General features: G+C 45.2%; 1 protein-coding gene across 1 annotated transcript in view; it reads right to left on the bottom strand.

Annotated features, from left to right (window-relative positions):
• ABLIM3 (actin binding LIM protein family member 3) overlaps positions 1-17,381 on the bottom strand; it is a 101,706-nt gene that overhangs the window by 47,955 nt on the left and 36,370 nt on the right. The window contains exons 3-5 of the mRNA XM_008152183.3: positions 14,306-14,443; positions 7,425-7,608; positions 4,976-5,088 (exon numbers count right to left, since the gene is read on the bottom strand). Coding sequence (XP_008150405.2) covers positions 4,976-5,088; positions 7,425-7,608; positions 14,306-14,443 — 435 coding nt within the window. The remainder of the gene's footprint in view (positions 1-4,975; positions 5,089-7,424; positions 7,609-14,305; positions 14,444-17,381) is intronic.

The following is a 17,381-nucleotide window of genomic DNA, read 5'->3' as shown; positions in this document are numbered from 1 at the left end:
TCAACCAATGTCTGGGGAGGGGCAGGAAATGGAGCCAGCGTCCAAGGTACTTGGGAGATGCTGGGAACTGGGGCCTAGCCAACCGGATGGCCCACTCTGGAGGAGGAAAGGGTCATGAGGCAAAGTTTACTAGAGGACAAGCCTCCCTTTTGGCTCCATAAGACAAATGCACCTTGGAGCAGTGGGGAGAAAGACACTGCACACCACGTTGGGAGAGCCTGGCTGGAGGCCCGCACATCCAGCTGGGAGCCAGTCCTGGGAGAGAAGATGATGAGTCTGCAAGTCCAGGAAGGGGGTGAGCCCCTGCAAGCTGTGGGAGGTCGGGGCCCTGATGAAGTGTTGTAGGAGGCTGCTCCCATAGTACCCGCCTCTTGGCTATCAGCATCTTTCTAACATCACTTAGCACAGGCCAGGGGCAGGAACATTTCTGATTGCAAGATGCTTGAAGACCCAGGCTTTCAGATGGGGTCTGGGAAAATATTCTGGGGTTTATTTTTTCTTCTCCTGGGATAAACTATCCCCAAACCCCCATTACAGTAATCACAGGCTTTAGAACATAATAGTGTAGAGAGGCTAGGTATCCCCACCCCTTTTATAGACAGACAGGAGTCTGAAGTGACTTGCCCATGCTTGGCATATAACTGAGGCCCCTAGTTGTTGAATATAATCCAGGTATCTAGTCTAGCTTTCTAGGTCACAAAGACTGCACCTGTATCTCCAGGAGGGTAAAAAATTCCAGAGGGGCTCAGAGATCACAGAGCATTTGGTCCCAGTTTCACTCAATACAGGAATCTACAGCATTCGTGACAGTTGGGCGCCATTCTCTGCTTAACCACCTCCAGGGGTGGGCAGCTCACCCCTTTTGAGGAAGTCGACTTTCCTTTGGACAAGCAAGATGGTCAGGACTGCCTTCTTTATATGGAGCCAAGACCCAACTCCTGTGACAGCCCTATTTTATGAAACCAGGAATAATCTACCTCTCTCCCCACATGACACTGCCTTCAAATATTTAAAGGCAACTACAGTTTCTGTCCTATTCTTCATTTCTTACACTTCGCTTTTTCTTGCTTGAAATGGTCACCCACTGGTCAAATTCACTTGTGGATTCCATGCACCAGGGCATGTTATTGGCCAACAACACAATTCTCTACCTCTCCAGTAAGCTTATTTGAAGAGGTGCATTCTTTCATGGACACTTTCTAGTAATGAGTCCCATCTCTCTAAGTTGTAGTGATCTACCTGGGATGAACTGAGCACCTTGAGTTAAAATTTAGGAGGTGGTAGTATAGTGGTTAGAGGTTGGGTTGAGAGTTTAGAGTGAGGAGTAAGAGGCTGGTGGAGGGGAGAATCCCAGCTCTCCCACTTAATAGTTGTGTGACTGCTAGGCCCCAGCTTCTTCATCTCAATATTTTGCTTATAACTTTGGTGTGAAGATGAACTGAAATCAGGCCTGCGAGGACTTAGCACAATGCTTAGCACATATGTGCCCAATATGTGATTGCTGATTATTATTTCACATTCTCATGTTTTTAACCTATATTCTCTGCATTCTCCAATCTCTGATCTGAGGCCAGAAGCAATATCCCTATTGTCGGGAAGGCCTACTGACCCTGAGAACTCTGGCATACCTTTTTCACGTGGTTTTTATTTTCATGTTAAACTGCTGGTCCTCCATTGTTCTGGCTTCATATTTATCAGAACTGTTTTTGCCTTTCTTTCGCCTTTCAATTCAGGCACCCGATCCAGGAGCCCACAAGTCTCATGTCATAACCACACCCTGTTCCTAGTTGGTTTCTGCAAGCCAGCTGTCCACTGCTCATATGTTCCTCTCTATTCCAAAATTACAACCTTCAGCTGGCAGAAGGTATGATGCCTCCACCTGTTCCTCCCAGATTCCTCAGTTTATTGAGGTTTCAAAAGACCCCCAGATAGCCATTTTTATTTTTTTTTAACTGCTCCATTCATTTCACTTAGATCAGCAAAAATGAGGGGGTTTTGTGAGTCATAGCAAGCTCCCCACCTTGTTTTAGGCAACTAATCCAGGCACAGACCCCCTTCCTAATTAGCAAATCATGTCTTTGATTGAGGGTGCTAAGGGAGTAGGCTCCAGGGCCAGACTCACATCTCTGGGCTCACATCCCAGTTCCATTACTTACTATCTGTGTGATTTTGGGCAAGTTATTTATGCTCTTTGAGTCTCATTTTTGTCATCAATTACTCTTATCTCCCTTACAGAGTTGTAATGATTAAATGAGATATTATATATAGAAACCTTAGTGTAGCCTAGCTGGTGTGGCTCAGTGGTTGAGCATCGATCGTGAACCAGGAGGTCATGGTTTGATTGCTGGTCAGGGCACATACTTGGGTTGCGGGCCCGATCCCCAGTAGGGGACGTGCAGGAGGCAGTCGATCAATGATTCTCTCTCATCATTGGTGTTTCTTTCTTCCCTTCTCCCTTACTCTCTCTGAAATCAATAAAAACATTAAAAAAGAAAAAAGAAAACTTAGTGTATTGCTGGACAATAGTAACAATCAATGTTAGCAGTGGTGATGGTGGTGATGGTGTTGATAGTTATAGTGGTGATGATTGTGGTAGATAATGATGGCTGTGATGGTGATGGTGGGGGCGAAGATGATGGTGGTAGTGATGGTGTTGGTAGTTATGGTGGTGATGGTTGTGATGGTGATGTGGTGATGATGGTAATGCCACTACTGCTGCTGATTCCTGTCAGTGAAATCTGTGAGGAAACATTTCTTCTTCCTATGGAAAGTTACATGATTTTTTTTCCCTCTTAACAGTTCCTGAGTATCCTTCTTGACCTATTTTGATTAGATATAACTCCTGCTTTTTCAGAAAGTCTTTATTCACCCTCCAGATAAAACTCACATTCCTTTAGATAAAAAAGACATCACATTTTTTTTCTCCTTTTTCTTTCTCCATGATACCTTCCTCATCTTAGCGCTCTCTAGAATTTGGTTTTGGTTCCCTCTTTCCTTTGGGAACTCAGCAGACCTTCCAGCATTCCCTCTAGTCATTTGCAGCAGTGACAGGGACGACCTTCGGGCAGAAAACATTTCTATGACACATGTACTCTGTCGATGCACAGATTGATGTCTTTACTTTGTGAGTAATAAGATGAGCCATAGTCCTGGGTACTCCCCCCGGAGTTCTGCCCATATGCTCACTTGCTTCCCATTATCCATTCTTCCTCTACCTCCTGACCTGCAGAATTATGGTGGAGACATTGAGCAGCCTCTCCTTGAGGACGCATTCACATGCAAGAATCCCACACTCAGCTGAGGAGCCTCCCACCTGTCCGAGATCCGATGCATGCAGTAACACAAAACACAAACTGAGAGAAATAACGATAGATTCAGGAATCTTCTTCTCCGTTCACCTTTGACGTGCTTTCTAGATTAAACCTCCAAGTGGACAACATACCTCACATTATATTAGAGAGCACTTTACGCACTATGATGTATGTTAGTCTGATTCCTGTACATTAATACATTTGCATTCTACAAAGCTGGGTAAAGTGAGCTCCAGGGAGGCTACATAACTGCTTCGCATCACACAGAAGGCTGGCAGGCCCCCGACTCCCAGCTCCCTTCTCTCTACTGCCTCACAAGTGGTCCCACTGGCCTCCGGGTACTTCAGCAGCATCAGTCACAGGGCCACGGTCCTGCATCCCAGCATCCTGGCCTTGCTGCTATTCTGCATGATGCTTTCAAAGAGTTATGAAAGATTACAGTGTATGCACTCAGCCACCTTGAGATGGTAGAAACCTGCTCAGAGCAGCAAACTGTTCTTGGGAAGGGCTATTCATCCTACAAACAGATCCAATTTGACTGAAAGGAAGGAAGGGTGAGGGAGGGAGCCTTCCCATGGTCTTTCTCTCCAGCTCACCACCTTGGGAGGACTCTAATGGAGCCCCTGGGAGCCGACCCTGCTGACTCGGGTGTTGTGTGCTCACCCACCTCAGCAGGATGTAGCCCTAGCGTGCTGACTCTGCTGCTGCTATGGCTGACAGCCCCCCGTACCAGCACAGTGATGCAGCACAGGAAGCTAATGGGTTTTCATTGATTCTGCCGACAAGGCCAGTGAGTGTCATGTAGCATGAAGGAATACCGGAGCCTGGTGTGGTTTACTGAGACCCAAGGGGCCGGGTCCCTGTGTATATGTCAGCAGCCTGACAAGGGTGTCTGGGAACAGTGAGTTAGACATCTTACTTCCAGACACACTTGAGTGGAATGGGCATTCCACAAATTAGAATAACTGTTCCAAGGCACACTCTTGATCCTTAGTTCCCCTCCCATGAACCTGTGGTTTAGTGATAAAATATGACGTTTGCTATAGCATGGCGGATGTCCTCCTCATCCCTAGATGGCGATCCTCAATCTTACGAACAGAGAATGAATCACCCAGGGTGCTTATTAAGAATGAAGATTTCTAGGTTCCTTCCCATAAGTCCAAAGTGGGCCTGGAACTGTGTTTTTCCCAGTTCTGCAGTGGTACTGATGCAGCGGTGTACAGAACACAGTCTAGGAGACACTAGCACAGCCCTTGTGGTTCGCTCCCACATGTTCTCTTTTGTAAGACATGTCTGAGAATTCCTTTTTAGTGGGGCTTGTAAAAATGGAGAACCACTGGCAGCAAAACACTTGGTCAGCTCCATTGGGGTGCCCTTGGGAGGTGGATGCAGAGGGGAGATAAGATCAGGAGCCCAGCTCATCCCAGAAAAGCCCACCCGATGGCACAGGCCATCACTGTTTATAGTCAGGCAGCTGCTCTCCCTGCATTTGTGCTTAGGGAAGCTTGTCAGTCTGGGCCACATGCCAACTGGGTCATGATTCAGAAGTGCTCCAGGGTGGGAACCTCCTGCACTTCTCTCTAGGCCTGCAGAAGCCATAAATGGAGCTGAGACAGGGGAGCCCTGGGAGACAGGGAGGTAGGTGCCCAGTGGGGAGGACTCACGGCTTGGTCCGCGGATCTTGATGGGTTTACTGCTGGTCATAGACTGGGAGCACGTCTGACACACACACTCCTTCCCGCTGAAGGTCACTTTGTCTCCAATGGGGAAAGGCTTCCTGCAAGGGGGCGAGGGAGAGAGTCAATGCCTCTTCTCTGGAGGGATTCTGTGTCTACTGGTGCTCTGACAGCACACGTCCTCAGCGCTCTTTGGTAACACACACAGCTTGCCTTCTAGAGCACCAGATAAATTCAAGCGCCGTTCATAGGGTCAGGCTGACTAAGCCACTCAGTTAGGGCCAGGGCCAGAACTGGAAGCCCACTTGGGCTAGTTACATGATTTCAACATGGGGAGAGTCATGACACTTAGTTAAGCATACATTTCTTATCAGGTGAATGAAGTGGTTAGTAACTCCTCCTCGAGTTTGTTCTTTCTGGAAGGACTGTTTGCATCCCAACCTGATTTATCTCTGCACGTCTAAGAGAACTCATTAAGCTGCTGAACTTACCATCCAGGACCTTTAGAAGTCCACAAACAACCTCTTCCTCCCGCAGCTTGAGTTCTCATCTATGCAGTTTGAGTCCTGCAGCTCCGAGTTCTCAAGCTCGTACATGGCCGTCCTCCCTAACTAAGTATACACTGCATCCAGTACCCCACACTGTCCATCCCACCACCCAGCTCCTCTTGCACCTGGTTTTGGACACTCGTCAATACAGACTCTGAGCATAGCCCCTGACATAGGCTGCCAGTGGCTCCATTGCCCTTGTGTTAGCAGTGTGGGATGATGGAGGGTGTCCTGGGGGCAAGAGTTGGGGAGCAGCATTTGCATAGTTTTGTGGTAAAGGGGCATGGCATGACCTTGGAGAGGTACCACATCTCTATGGCGCTTGACAAAATTTTATACTGTATGGACCCTACTGTGCTAACCTCTGGTGGATCTGGGAATCCAGAACCCAGGGCCCAGGTTTTAAGAGATAGAGGATGAATGAATTCCACCTCTTTCACACTGTCATTAGTCTCAATAAAAAAACCCTTATCAGTAACTAACAAGTGGTTATTTTATGGGGAGGGTAATCCTATATAATAAGAGAAGAATATGCTAATTATCTGTTACTCTGTGAAGCGTAACAACTGACCGTGTAATGACCAGATCACGGATCTGTAGGAGGGTGGGGCATCGAACTACAAGCAGGCAGCGGAGAGCTACAGGAGGGGGCAGGGCAGCAAGCTATGAAGGTGGGAGGAGGTGAGGAGGGGGCAGGGGGAGCTACAGGAGGGCAGGGCAGCGGGTGGAGAGCTACAGGAGGGCAGCAGCGAGCTACTGGCTACAAGCTGGTGGTGGAGAGCTACAGGAGGGGGCAGGGCAGCAAGCAAGCAGGAGGTGGAGAGCTACATGAGGGCGGCAGTGACCTACTGGCGCATGGATTCGTGCTCAGGGTTACTAGTTAATCTATAAACTCCTTTCCCAGCTTAAAAATGTGTATGTGTGTGTGTGTGTGTATATATATATATATGCATATATATGTGTATATGTATATGTATATAAATAAAACATATATATATTAATATATATAAATAAAACATATAGCATATTCTTCTCTTATTATATAGGATTACCCTCCCCATAATGTATGTTTTACTTATAACTTAATCAGAACAAGTCCATAACATTATAACGTATTTGTGGGCAGGATTGAGGTTTTTTTTTATTTTTTACCTCCTTAATGTGGTACTTGGCATACAGTGGACCCTTAATGTACACTTAAGTTAACAAGTGATTGGGATGCTGGGAGTGGGAAGGAGAGAAAGAGTGAGATTTCCTTCACCTATCAGATACCCTGAGAGGCTAGATGATTATCATTATGATAATGAAAATAATAATAATAATAATAAAAGTGGACACAATTATGTATCAGCCACTGAGCTAAGGTCTTTGGGTGCCTCATCTCATTGATCTTCGTGAAAATCCAACGAGGTTGGAATGGTTTTGATGCCCATTTTACTGATGGAGAAGCTGAGGCTTAGGGAGTGGGGTCACTTGCCAGGATCCTGGAGGAAGGCTATACACAGATATCCCTGTAGCACAGGTAGCTGAGTGTGGGAGTGTGGCCAGATGCACGGCTTCCAAACTGAGTACTGAGGTTAAGGAACTCAGTGGTTCCTTTGGGCCTTTTGATGGGAAATGAGAGGCTGAGTGTGGGGGCTCAGGTCCTCACTATGCCTTCATTGCAGGACAAAGTAGTGTTTTACATTAGATCACATTTGACAGAAAGGGTTCAACTGTTAAAAGGTTTGAAAACCACTGGGCTATCGGATCCTTCCACCCCTGAGATTCTAGAAACCAAAGTGTCCGGCCTAAAGCTCAGGAAGCCCCAGAACTGCCCGGGAAAGACCCTTTCTTCCCTTCCCTGGGGGCTCAGCAGAGGATCCGGCCTCCGCTGGCCACCTGCTCACCTGCACAAGCTACACACGAAGCACTTGGGGTGGTAGGTGCGGCCCAGGGCGGAGATGACCTCGCCAGTGATAAAGTCCCGGCAGCTGTCGCAGCGGGTGCCATAGAGTTGCTGGTAGTCCTGGGTGCAGATGTACTCCTGGTTCTTGAAGAAGAAGCCCGACTGGGCCAGGCCGCAGCCACACACTTGAGGAAACAAGGAGGGAAAGAAGAGCAGATTGAGTCCAGGGAAGGTCTGCAAGCATGAGGGTCTTGTTGGAGACAAGGCCAGTATCTGATTTGGTCATGAGTGACCAAAGAATGGTGGCACATCGGACTCATGGGTCTTTGGGGCCAGTTTTCCTTAAAGTATGGGCTGAAGACCACTCACATCAGGATCACCTGTTGGGCTTCTTAAAATGCAGATGCTTGGGCTTGAATCAGACTCCCTAGGGCGGGGCCTGGGATCTGCATTTTAACACACTCCCCAGCTGATCTGGTGCACGCCGACTGAGACCACTGATGTTATACAATCCTCTCAACAGTGATTGAAAATTTAAGGCCATGTGGCTCACGCTATGCTACATGCTGATGTATCATGAATTTGATAAAGAATCATTCAGTTATAAATTTCTGAGGCACTTCTTCCAAGCATGACTCTGGGCTAGGTGTTTTAGGTATGGGACCATGCACTCCAAATCCCAAAATGGACTCAATTTACAATGGCAGTGGGATGGATGATTTGAAGATTATAATCTGTCCTCATCATAGCCAAAAAGGGTGCATCTGTTTCCAGGCATGAATGATAAACACAATCCCCAAACTGTGAAGAGCTCATAATGTGTGCAGGGGAAGATCATACTGAACATAAGTCATGGTGACAGGCCATGGGCTGGTGCAGGTAGAACGTTCTGTGAGTGGGGAGGAAAAGGGAGCACAATCAGTGGGGGAGGCTTCTTGGAGGAGGCAGCTCTTAAGTTGAACTTTGAAGAACAGAATAAGCTGAAGCGTAGAGGCAGGAAGTTGCAAGTGATATTTGTGTGGAGATAGGGCTGGGGAAGGAGTGGTGTTTTCAGGGATTGGAGGGCAGTACTACATGGAAATATTGACAGGCCAGTTGGAGGAGGGCCCAGGTCTAGCTTTGTGCTATACTAAGAAGCTAGGAATGGTTTTCCCTTTAGTTTTTAAAAACATAAAGAAGTTATTTCAAAAAACATAGACATATACAAAAGTAGAGAGAAGATGTTAATGATTCTTCATTACTGAGTTGCAAAAATGATCAATTGTCTTGGTAGCTTTTGAATAGAGAGGCACCATGATTTTATGAGGCATTTCATTAGGTTTTGGGGGTGTCCTTTTGGACAACATGAAGATGTATACAACAGAGAATAGAAGAGTAAGTGGATATAATCATAGGTGTCTGAACAACTGAATCACACGTGACTCTTCCTCGAAAGAACTTAGAAAGGTGGGAAATGAGATTTCCTTGAGAGTGGAGTTATGAAGTCAACACATAATGGGCAGAGCAGAAAGAGGCAAAGTTTCTTCTAAGAGATCGAATGGCTCTCAGGGCCACCAGAACTTCTGAGTGTATTGATCCAGCTAAAGTAAGGATGGGCCCTTGCTGGTTTGGCTCAGTGGATAGAGCATCGGCCTGTGGACTGAAGGTTCCCAGGTTCCATTCCGGTCAAGGGCACATGCCTAGGTTGCAGGCTCAGTCCCCACCCAGTGGGAGGTGTGCGGGGGGCATCCAATCAGTGATTCTCTCTTATCATTGATGCTTCTGTCTCTTTCTCCCTCTCCCTTCCTCTCTGAGATCAATAAAAATATATTTTAAAAAATAATAAAGCAAGGATGGGCCAGCCAGAAAGGGGCTGGTCGGCAATCAGAGGCCTCTGGAGAGTCCATTCAAACCCTCAGACCAGCTGCCTTGTTCTGAGTACATTCACCAAGCAGCTGTCTGATCGTTTGACTTTCTACATAGATTGCCTTTGGGAGAGAAGTGACTGGTTAGAGTAACATGCGCAGTGGTCGGCAAACTCATTAGTCAACAGAGCCAAATATGAACAGTACAACGATTGAAATTTCTTTTGAGAGCCAAATTTTTTAAACTTAAACTTCTTCTAATGCCACTTCTTCAAAATAGACTTGCCCAGGCCGTGGTATTTTGTGGAAGAGCCACACTCAAGGGGCCAAAGAGCCGCCTGTGGCTCGCGAGCCTCGGTTTGCCGACCACTGCACTAGAACAATGGGGAGTTACAGCTCTTGTTTACGTTAATAAACAGGCACTCTGGTTTTCTACATTGGTTTCCTGAGGATTTTATTAGCATGAGTCAACTTTCTCAAGTGTGGCCAATAGTGGGGAAACCAATGAGACAGAGTTTCCAAGCCTCTAAGTGTGAGGACCTGGCTTGGACAGGGTGACATCACCCCAGTAAATACCACCCCATCTTGAATAAGGAAAGTTGTTCTGCAAAAGCAGCCAGGTTAAAATAGGAGCGAATTCCAGGTGGATGCCAGAAATATTTCGCAAGTGTTTGTTCACCTTGCAGGCCAGAGGCAGGCTTTCAGGGCCAGGATGAGTGAGGAGGGCAGCCCCAGATGTCACAGCACCAGGGGGCCAGTGCAGCACAGCAGGAGACATAGTGGTCTGGGAGTCAGGCCCCCTGGGCTTTGGTCTTGTCCTGCCACTAACTCTCTGGGTGACAATGAACTTGGCCCTCTCTTGTCTGGGGCCTCAGTTTACTTATATGTAAAATGACCTGAGCTTTTCTTTGACTACCATCTTGTGAGTCCAGGGAGAAGGAGAGCTTCCTTCAGGGCTCACGATCAGCCTAAACATTTTAAACTCGGTGTGAGGTAGAGCTGGAGGCCCTGAAGCCCACCCCTGTGGAGAAGCTGGGTGAGTGGGTGGAAGTGGTGGTAAAGGTGAGAGGTGGGGGAGGGTTCTTCTTCCATCAGTCTTCATGAAAATTCATCACATCAAACAATGCCGGGCCTGGAGGGCAGGCAAGGCCAGAGTACAGGCTGTTCTGAGGTATGCAGGTGGCCGATCAATTGACTTCATGGCTGTGGAATTAGTTAGGTCATGGCTTACGACCTCATTGGAAACAGCTCCTGTTTTTTCCCTTCTTTTCTCTCTTTTGTTTCCCCTGTCAACTCCACCCCCAGAGTCACCTCTCCCAGTGGAGAAAACCAGAAGGCCACAAGAAAACTTAGAACAATGAGTTCCTTCTTTTCCCCCAAGGAGCTAAAGGAGGAAGTTTTTGGTAGAAAGGATGCTAAGGCTGATAAGAATCTCAGGGGCTCCTGGAAGTACAGTGGGGGGCATGGGGATGGAAGGCGAGCTGGCCCACGACAGGTGTCTCTGGGGAGGCCCCACAGAGGGTCTGTAGTGCAGAACTGATGTGGAATCAGCATACCCAGGAAAGTCATTATTCCGGGAATCAAAAATATAAAATCTTGCCCTGGCCCGTTTGGCTCAGTGGATAGAGCGTCAGCCTGCGGACTGAAGAGTCCCAGGTTCGATTCTGGTCAAGGGCACATGCCTGGGTTGTGGGCCGATTCCCAGTGTGGGCCTGCAGGAGACAGCCAATCAATGATTTCTCTCATCATTGATGTTTTTATCCCTCTCTCCCTCTTCCTTCCTCTCTGAAATCAATAAAAATATATTTTAAAAATATATATATAAAATCTTAATTTTAAAGAGAAGCAGCTCAAATGCTTTGACAATGAGCAGAATATGAAAAAAAATTGAGAATGAATGCTCTCTGGAAATACAGAGCCTAGAAGGAGGACTTGCACACAGCCTGGGCACGTTTCAGTGGAAAATGTACTGTTTCGTGGATCACTGCCCATGTTCCTATTCTACCACTCAGATGTGACTTCGAAAAAGTTGCCTCACCTCTCTGGAGCTCAGTTGCCTCATTTGTAAAATGAGGTGGTTAGGTGGTAACTGAGGACACATCCAGATCTGAGAGTCCAGGGTTCTGGCATATAATTCTGTTGATTTTCAACTTTTCAAGCAAGACTGAGTTTTATGAAATTTCAAAATCAAAGCATTAGAATGGCCCCTGAGGGTGATCTAGCTCATTACTTAAAATATTTAAATTATGGAATACATTATGCATGCAGAAAATGTATAAAATATGTACGTGCCGTTTAAAGGAGAAAAATAAAATTCACTCCTAGGCATCTGCTGCCAAGTTTACGAAACAGCATTACCAGCACCTTGGGAGCCTATGTGCCTCCCCCTAAAGCACCCCTCCCCCACACTATCCCCAAATGTACGTTGTTCCCTTGCTTTTCTGTAGTTTCACCGCCTGTGGTGTATCCGCAAACAATACAGGGTGGATTATGGACAGACATTTCGATACAAGTTTTTTTCTCTTCTACCCAGTGCCAAAGATGGTACAGCTGTGTCTCAGGATTGTCTCCTTCTCCACAGCCAGTTTATTTCTCATCCATCTAGACCTTGAGAGTAAGACCTTTGGAAGGGGAACTCTCAGGCCTCCTGTTAGATTCCTGCTTTGGCCAGGCTCCAGGCTTCGCCTCCCGCTCTCCATGATCCACATAGCCATCAAGGTAAAAGCTCAAGGTCTCCCAGGTTTAGCATAAACCGTCAGGATTAAATCTGGCATTGGCAGTCCCGGCAGGATTTCTGCTTTTATTTTTGCTTTTCACCTCTTCCTTTCATGTCGGCACAGTAGTGTGTATTAAAAAAGTTGTAAAAGAAATTCATAGAGATTTTAGATTTTTCAAATGAGAAGGTTATTTAGTGTAACTAATCCCTGGAAACAAAATCCTCTCATTTGTTTCATCTCTAACTAAGCAAGTTGACATTGAAAATAATACTCTTTTCTTCCTCCTTAAAGTCCTCATTAAAAAAGATTCTACCACCTCCCTGTGATAGACGTCAAAATGGCCAAATTCTTCCCTTCTCTGCATTCACACCCTAGAAATCTGATCTGCAGATCCACCCAGAAAAGGCAACGTTTATTTCTCAGTGATCTTTTTTTTTTTTTTTTACAGATTTACTTATGTATTATAATTGTTTTCCTACTAGTTAACACAATTATACAGGTTTCAGGTGCACAATTCTACAACACATCATCTGTACATTGTATTGTGTGTTCACCACCCCAAGTCAATTCTCTGTTCATTACCATTTATCTTCCCCCCCCCCAGCTCCCTTCCTTATCCACCTCCCTTTTCCCCACCCCCCAGTATTTCTCCATAATCTTGAATCTGGGTTGGCCATTTGGCTTGCTTTAGCCAATGGGACATTAAAAAGTGTGACAGAAGCTGAGGCTTGAAAAGGTCTTGCTGATTGCACTTGAATTCTGAGACCACCATGCGAATGAGTCCAAGCCAAGCAGCTGGAGGATGAGGAGCCATATGGAGCCACTCAGGTCAACAGCCTGCCAAACACAGCCAGCTGACCCACCACGTCATCATGATGAGGCAGGCAGAGATAAGCAGAGCCAGCTCAGACTGAAGGAGCTGCCCAGTTAACCCAGAGAATCATGAGCTAAAACAGTGATGGCGAACCTATGATACGCGTGTCAGCACTGACATGTGTAGCCATTTCTGATGACACGCGGCCGCTGAGGCAGCCTCATGCCGAGGATGAAACATTTGCGAAATAATGTTTTTTCCTCAAAGTGACACACTACCCGAGTTATGCTCAGTTTTTTGGCGAAGTTTGACACACCAGGCTCAAAAGGTTGCCCATCACTGAGCTAAAAGATTGTTTTAAACGACTGAATTTTGGCATAAATAAAAGACAACAGATACATTCTCTTAAGACTGTAATTGCAGAGTCATAGCTCATACCTCCTTATAACAATTCTATTATCTTTGTCCTACCTCAATTTCTGGTGATATAAAAATGGTCACTCACTAAGATACTCTTGCAGGTCAACTTGCATTAAAGGGGTTTGCAAATTCTCAATATAAAATTTAAATCACATCAATTAAAATACACCCCATTTATGCTTCCATAAACAAATTGGAGAATATTTAATTTGTTTGCTCAGTGCTGAATTCAGTTAGATCCCAAGGAAAGAAATCCAGGATTTTCCTCAGTGGCAGGGGAAGTCAGTCTCAGATAGATGAGGCTGAGGTTGGAAGCAGTTACCAGAATGAAAAGATCTGGAGGTTTTAATTGACCTTAAATTCAATATACATCAATGGTGTGGAGTGACTCCTCAGGAAGTATCAGTCACATTAATGCAGTTCTTCACACTGTCATAGAATAAATGTTCACCTCAGAGCCATGTTGAATTTTAGCTAGGACAGCTTGCTTTTTATTTATTTATTTTTTAAATATATATTTTTTAAATTGATTTTTTACGGAGAGGAAGGGAGAGGGAGAGAGAGTCAGAAACATCGATGAGAGAGAAACATCTATCAGCTGCCTCCTACACACCCCTACTGGGGATGTGCCTGCGACCAAGGTACATGCCCTTGACCGGAATCGAACCCGGGACCCTTTAGTCCACAGGCCGATGCTCTATCCATTGAGCCAAGCCGGTTAGGGCTAGGACAGCTTGCTTTTTCATTCACTCTCAAATGGATTTTTAGGCACAGGGCAGGACTTTTTTTAACAGGTGTAAGGTAAGCTTGCAGGATTGCCTTTTTCCTTCTGGGTCAGCACTATCATTCTGGGGTCACCAGGCTCCCTCTCTCTCTCCCATATCCCAGCACTTCCCACCCCCTACCCTCCCTCTTCACTCCATACTGCTTAAGGGAGAATTATCATAACAGGCTCGAGGGAAGTCTCTTTAGGTCTCTCTCTCTCTCTCTCTTGCCTGTGTTTGTTTTGGCTACCTCTGTGGCATGTCCCTGGGATGGGAGCAGGGCCAGGAATCTGAGAAGGAAGCTGGGAAATTGGGCCTCCTACCTTGACAGGTGAAGCATCTGATGTGGAAGTGGTTATTGTGGACTCGAACCACTTCCCCTTTGCAGGTGTCTCCACATCGGTAGCACTGGATGGCATTGGAGCTGCCCCGGGGATTGTAAGGATTCTGTTGATAAGGAACTGTGGAAAGAAACAAAGTGATCACCATCCATAAGGCTCTCATTCTTTACAAAGGCTGTCATAAGACATCATTATAATCTTAACTGGAAGAAAAAGCAGAAAGGGTGCAAATGCTGAGCAAAGTACCTTCAATACACCATCAGGCTGAATATGCCATCTCAGGCATCATTAGAAGGGGAGTGGCATTAAGATTGGAGTCCATAAATCTCCTTAGGCAGGCAGAGACCCAGGCATGAGTGAGTATAAACTTTTCTTGCAATGAAAGAGGCCAAATTCCCAAATGAAGAAAAATAAAAGGGGAAGTAGAGTATTTTAAGTTAAATAATCCAGAAATACCATTTTTAGGGTGATCTCTGGATGAAAGCCGGGCCCCAAACTTCTCAAAGGGAATTTAGGGCTTGCAGTTGACTCAAGGGTCACAAAGAAATGGGTGGCTGACAACGGGCCTTTTTGTTAAGCAAGTTACATCCCCTCTTGTACCTCGGTTTTCACATCTAGAAAATGGGTGTGGTCAATGGTAGCACAGACTTTCTATAAAAGAGGCACAAAAGGAGGCAGTCTAGTTGGAAGGAGGTTGACAAGGGGACTCATCTTAAAGATGCCTTTGAACAGCACTTTCCATAACATTGAGAAAATGTCAAAAGTGCATAATTGAGAAAAAAGAGGTGGTGGAGATGTGAAGGGGCTGAAGTCACTGGGGGTTGGAGCTCAGTGGGCAGCATTTAACGGTGTTCGGTGTTCAAGAGCTCTACTAGCCTATCAGGTCTGTTGTTCTCTTGCTTTGGCCTTCTCATGGCTACTTTTCTAAATCTCCCGTCCCTGAGGTAGACTTTGCTTGACCATTCTAAAATCTGCTCTCCTGAGACTTAATCACAGTAGGCACCTGCCTAGAACTCAAAGTATCAGGGTTGGGAGGGATATTAGCAGCTGTCTGTTCCAACCTCACTATGTGTAAACTGTTGGAATAACTGTGCTAGTGAGGAACCGAGTTTTCTCTTCTATAGGAAGACCCCAGTGGCACCATGAAAGAATCACTGTTACTTCATTCTCTCTCAATGTGGAAAAGTCCCAAAACTTCTGCTCATTCTCTATTAGGGCAAGGCTCACTCTTGTCCTGGCTATAAAGATGATCTGATGGAAGGGAAATTGGTGTCTCTTTAAAATTAATTAATAGAAAAGCAAAGGCTATTTATTCAAAGGTCGCTATAGTAAGGGAGTCAGCCCCCATCACTGGCATTTTGGTAGAGACTCAAAGGCAGGCAGAGAAGTGGGAAAACTTTCTGGTGGGAAAGGGAAAGATCCAGGTTTTCCTGACTGGTGGCTATGGGCCTGGGGAAGTTCTAGGAGGCCAAGTAGAAGTAGGGTGTCCTATGTGACTGGTTAGGGGTACACATTTGACTCTCTCTAGTTGGTCCTAAGTTGGAAGCAGGGACAAAAATTAGGGATGAGATCTGGGTGCTTCACTGATTTTTTTTTGCATTCAATATTATATTCGTTTCAGATGTACAGAAAACTGGTTTGACATTTATATAATTTACAAAGTGGTCCCCCTGATAATTCTGATACCCACCTGGCAATACATAATTTGCAATAGTATTGACTATATTCCTTATGCTGTACTTTACATCCCTGTGACTATTTTGTTGCTACCAAATTTGTACTTCTTAATCCCTTCTTGGTGTCTATCATTTAGACATGTTGACTTACTGGCTAAACTCTGAATAAGCATATTATAAGTTACTCTGATTCACAGGAACCTTGAACTGCCAAGGAACTTAGAGATCACCTAGTTCAGGGGTTCTGTACCTAGTGTGATAGTTGTTACGTCTGTTCACTGAAATTTGAATCTGTTATTCTAGGCACATGAAGGATTGTACATGATGACTTGCTTGGCAATGAAATGTAAATGGAAGTTGCATGTCACTTCTAATCAAAAGCCCTATGTGCCACTATGTGATCTGCCATGTTGCATTCCCCATAGCCCAGCATCCAATGATACCCCAGTTGGTGTGTAGGGACATGTCAGCTTAGATCCCTGATTTAGCAGTCTAACGCATGATGATCAACTACCAAGAGCAAGGAAACATTTTTGTGGTTATAGCCTATAAGATTTTTTGTTGCTGCAGCATATCCTGACTAATAAACCTGGGTTTAATACTTCTTGCTAATTAAATACAAAATTTGGTGTTATGTACATTTTCCTATAGCTTTCTTCAGATTTTCAAAGATTATCTCCGTAACCCACCCTCCTCTTTTTAAAGACATAGAACAGGAAAGCAGGACTCTTGATTATCTTCTACTTAAAGGGATCCTGAATCATACCTGTTCTGTAGGGCAAAGAGCTACTTCCTTAGCCCTGATGGTTGCTTCTGATAACTTTGCTATCTGAGGTGAGAGAATAATACCTTCACAGTCTTTCTTTCATGGAATCCATGCCCCTTAGTCAACTCTTTTTCCTGTTTTTAATTTAAGACACAAATTAAATGAGTTAGCTAGTTAACTAAATCACAAGTTAACTTATTAAGTGGATTAATACAATAAAGCATATAAAAAAGTGCATCATGACCATAATATTCTCCCCACAGCTCAGTGAAATTCTTCCTTCCTCCCCAGAATGTCCATAAACATTCTCTTTAGTCCTATCTCCTTTTCTTCTCCTCCTGTTCCATATCCTTGGAAAATATTTCATTCTCCCCTCTGTCCCTAGTTTGTGAAAAAAAATATGACCTTGTTTATATGAGCAGTGTGGTGATCTGCTATTGCTGAGGGAAACAAAGCTACAAGTCTGAAAATAACAACAAATAGTATAATCATTCCCAATGATCAGAGCTCTAGAAATATCCACAAGTCTCTCCAGAATCACTGCACAAATTTTCATCTACCTCTTCTAACTTAACTTATCTTATTTCTCAAGAACCAACTTACAAGATCAATTAGA

Source organism: Eptesicus fuscus, chromosome 6, assembly GCF_027574615.1.
Source record: "Eptesicus fuscus isolate TK198812 chromosome 6, DD_ASM_mEF_20220401, whole genome shotgun sequence".
NCBI classification, from domain to species: domain Eukaryota; kingdom Metazoa; phylum Chordata; class Mammalia; order Chiroptera; family Vespertilionidae; genus Eptesicus; species Eptesicus fuscus.
Note: the sequence above shows the minus strand (reverse complement) of the source record. Positions and strands in the feature narration are given on the sequence as shown.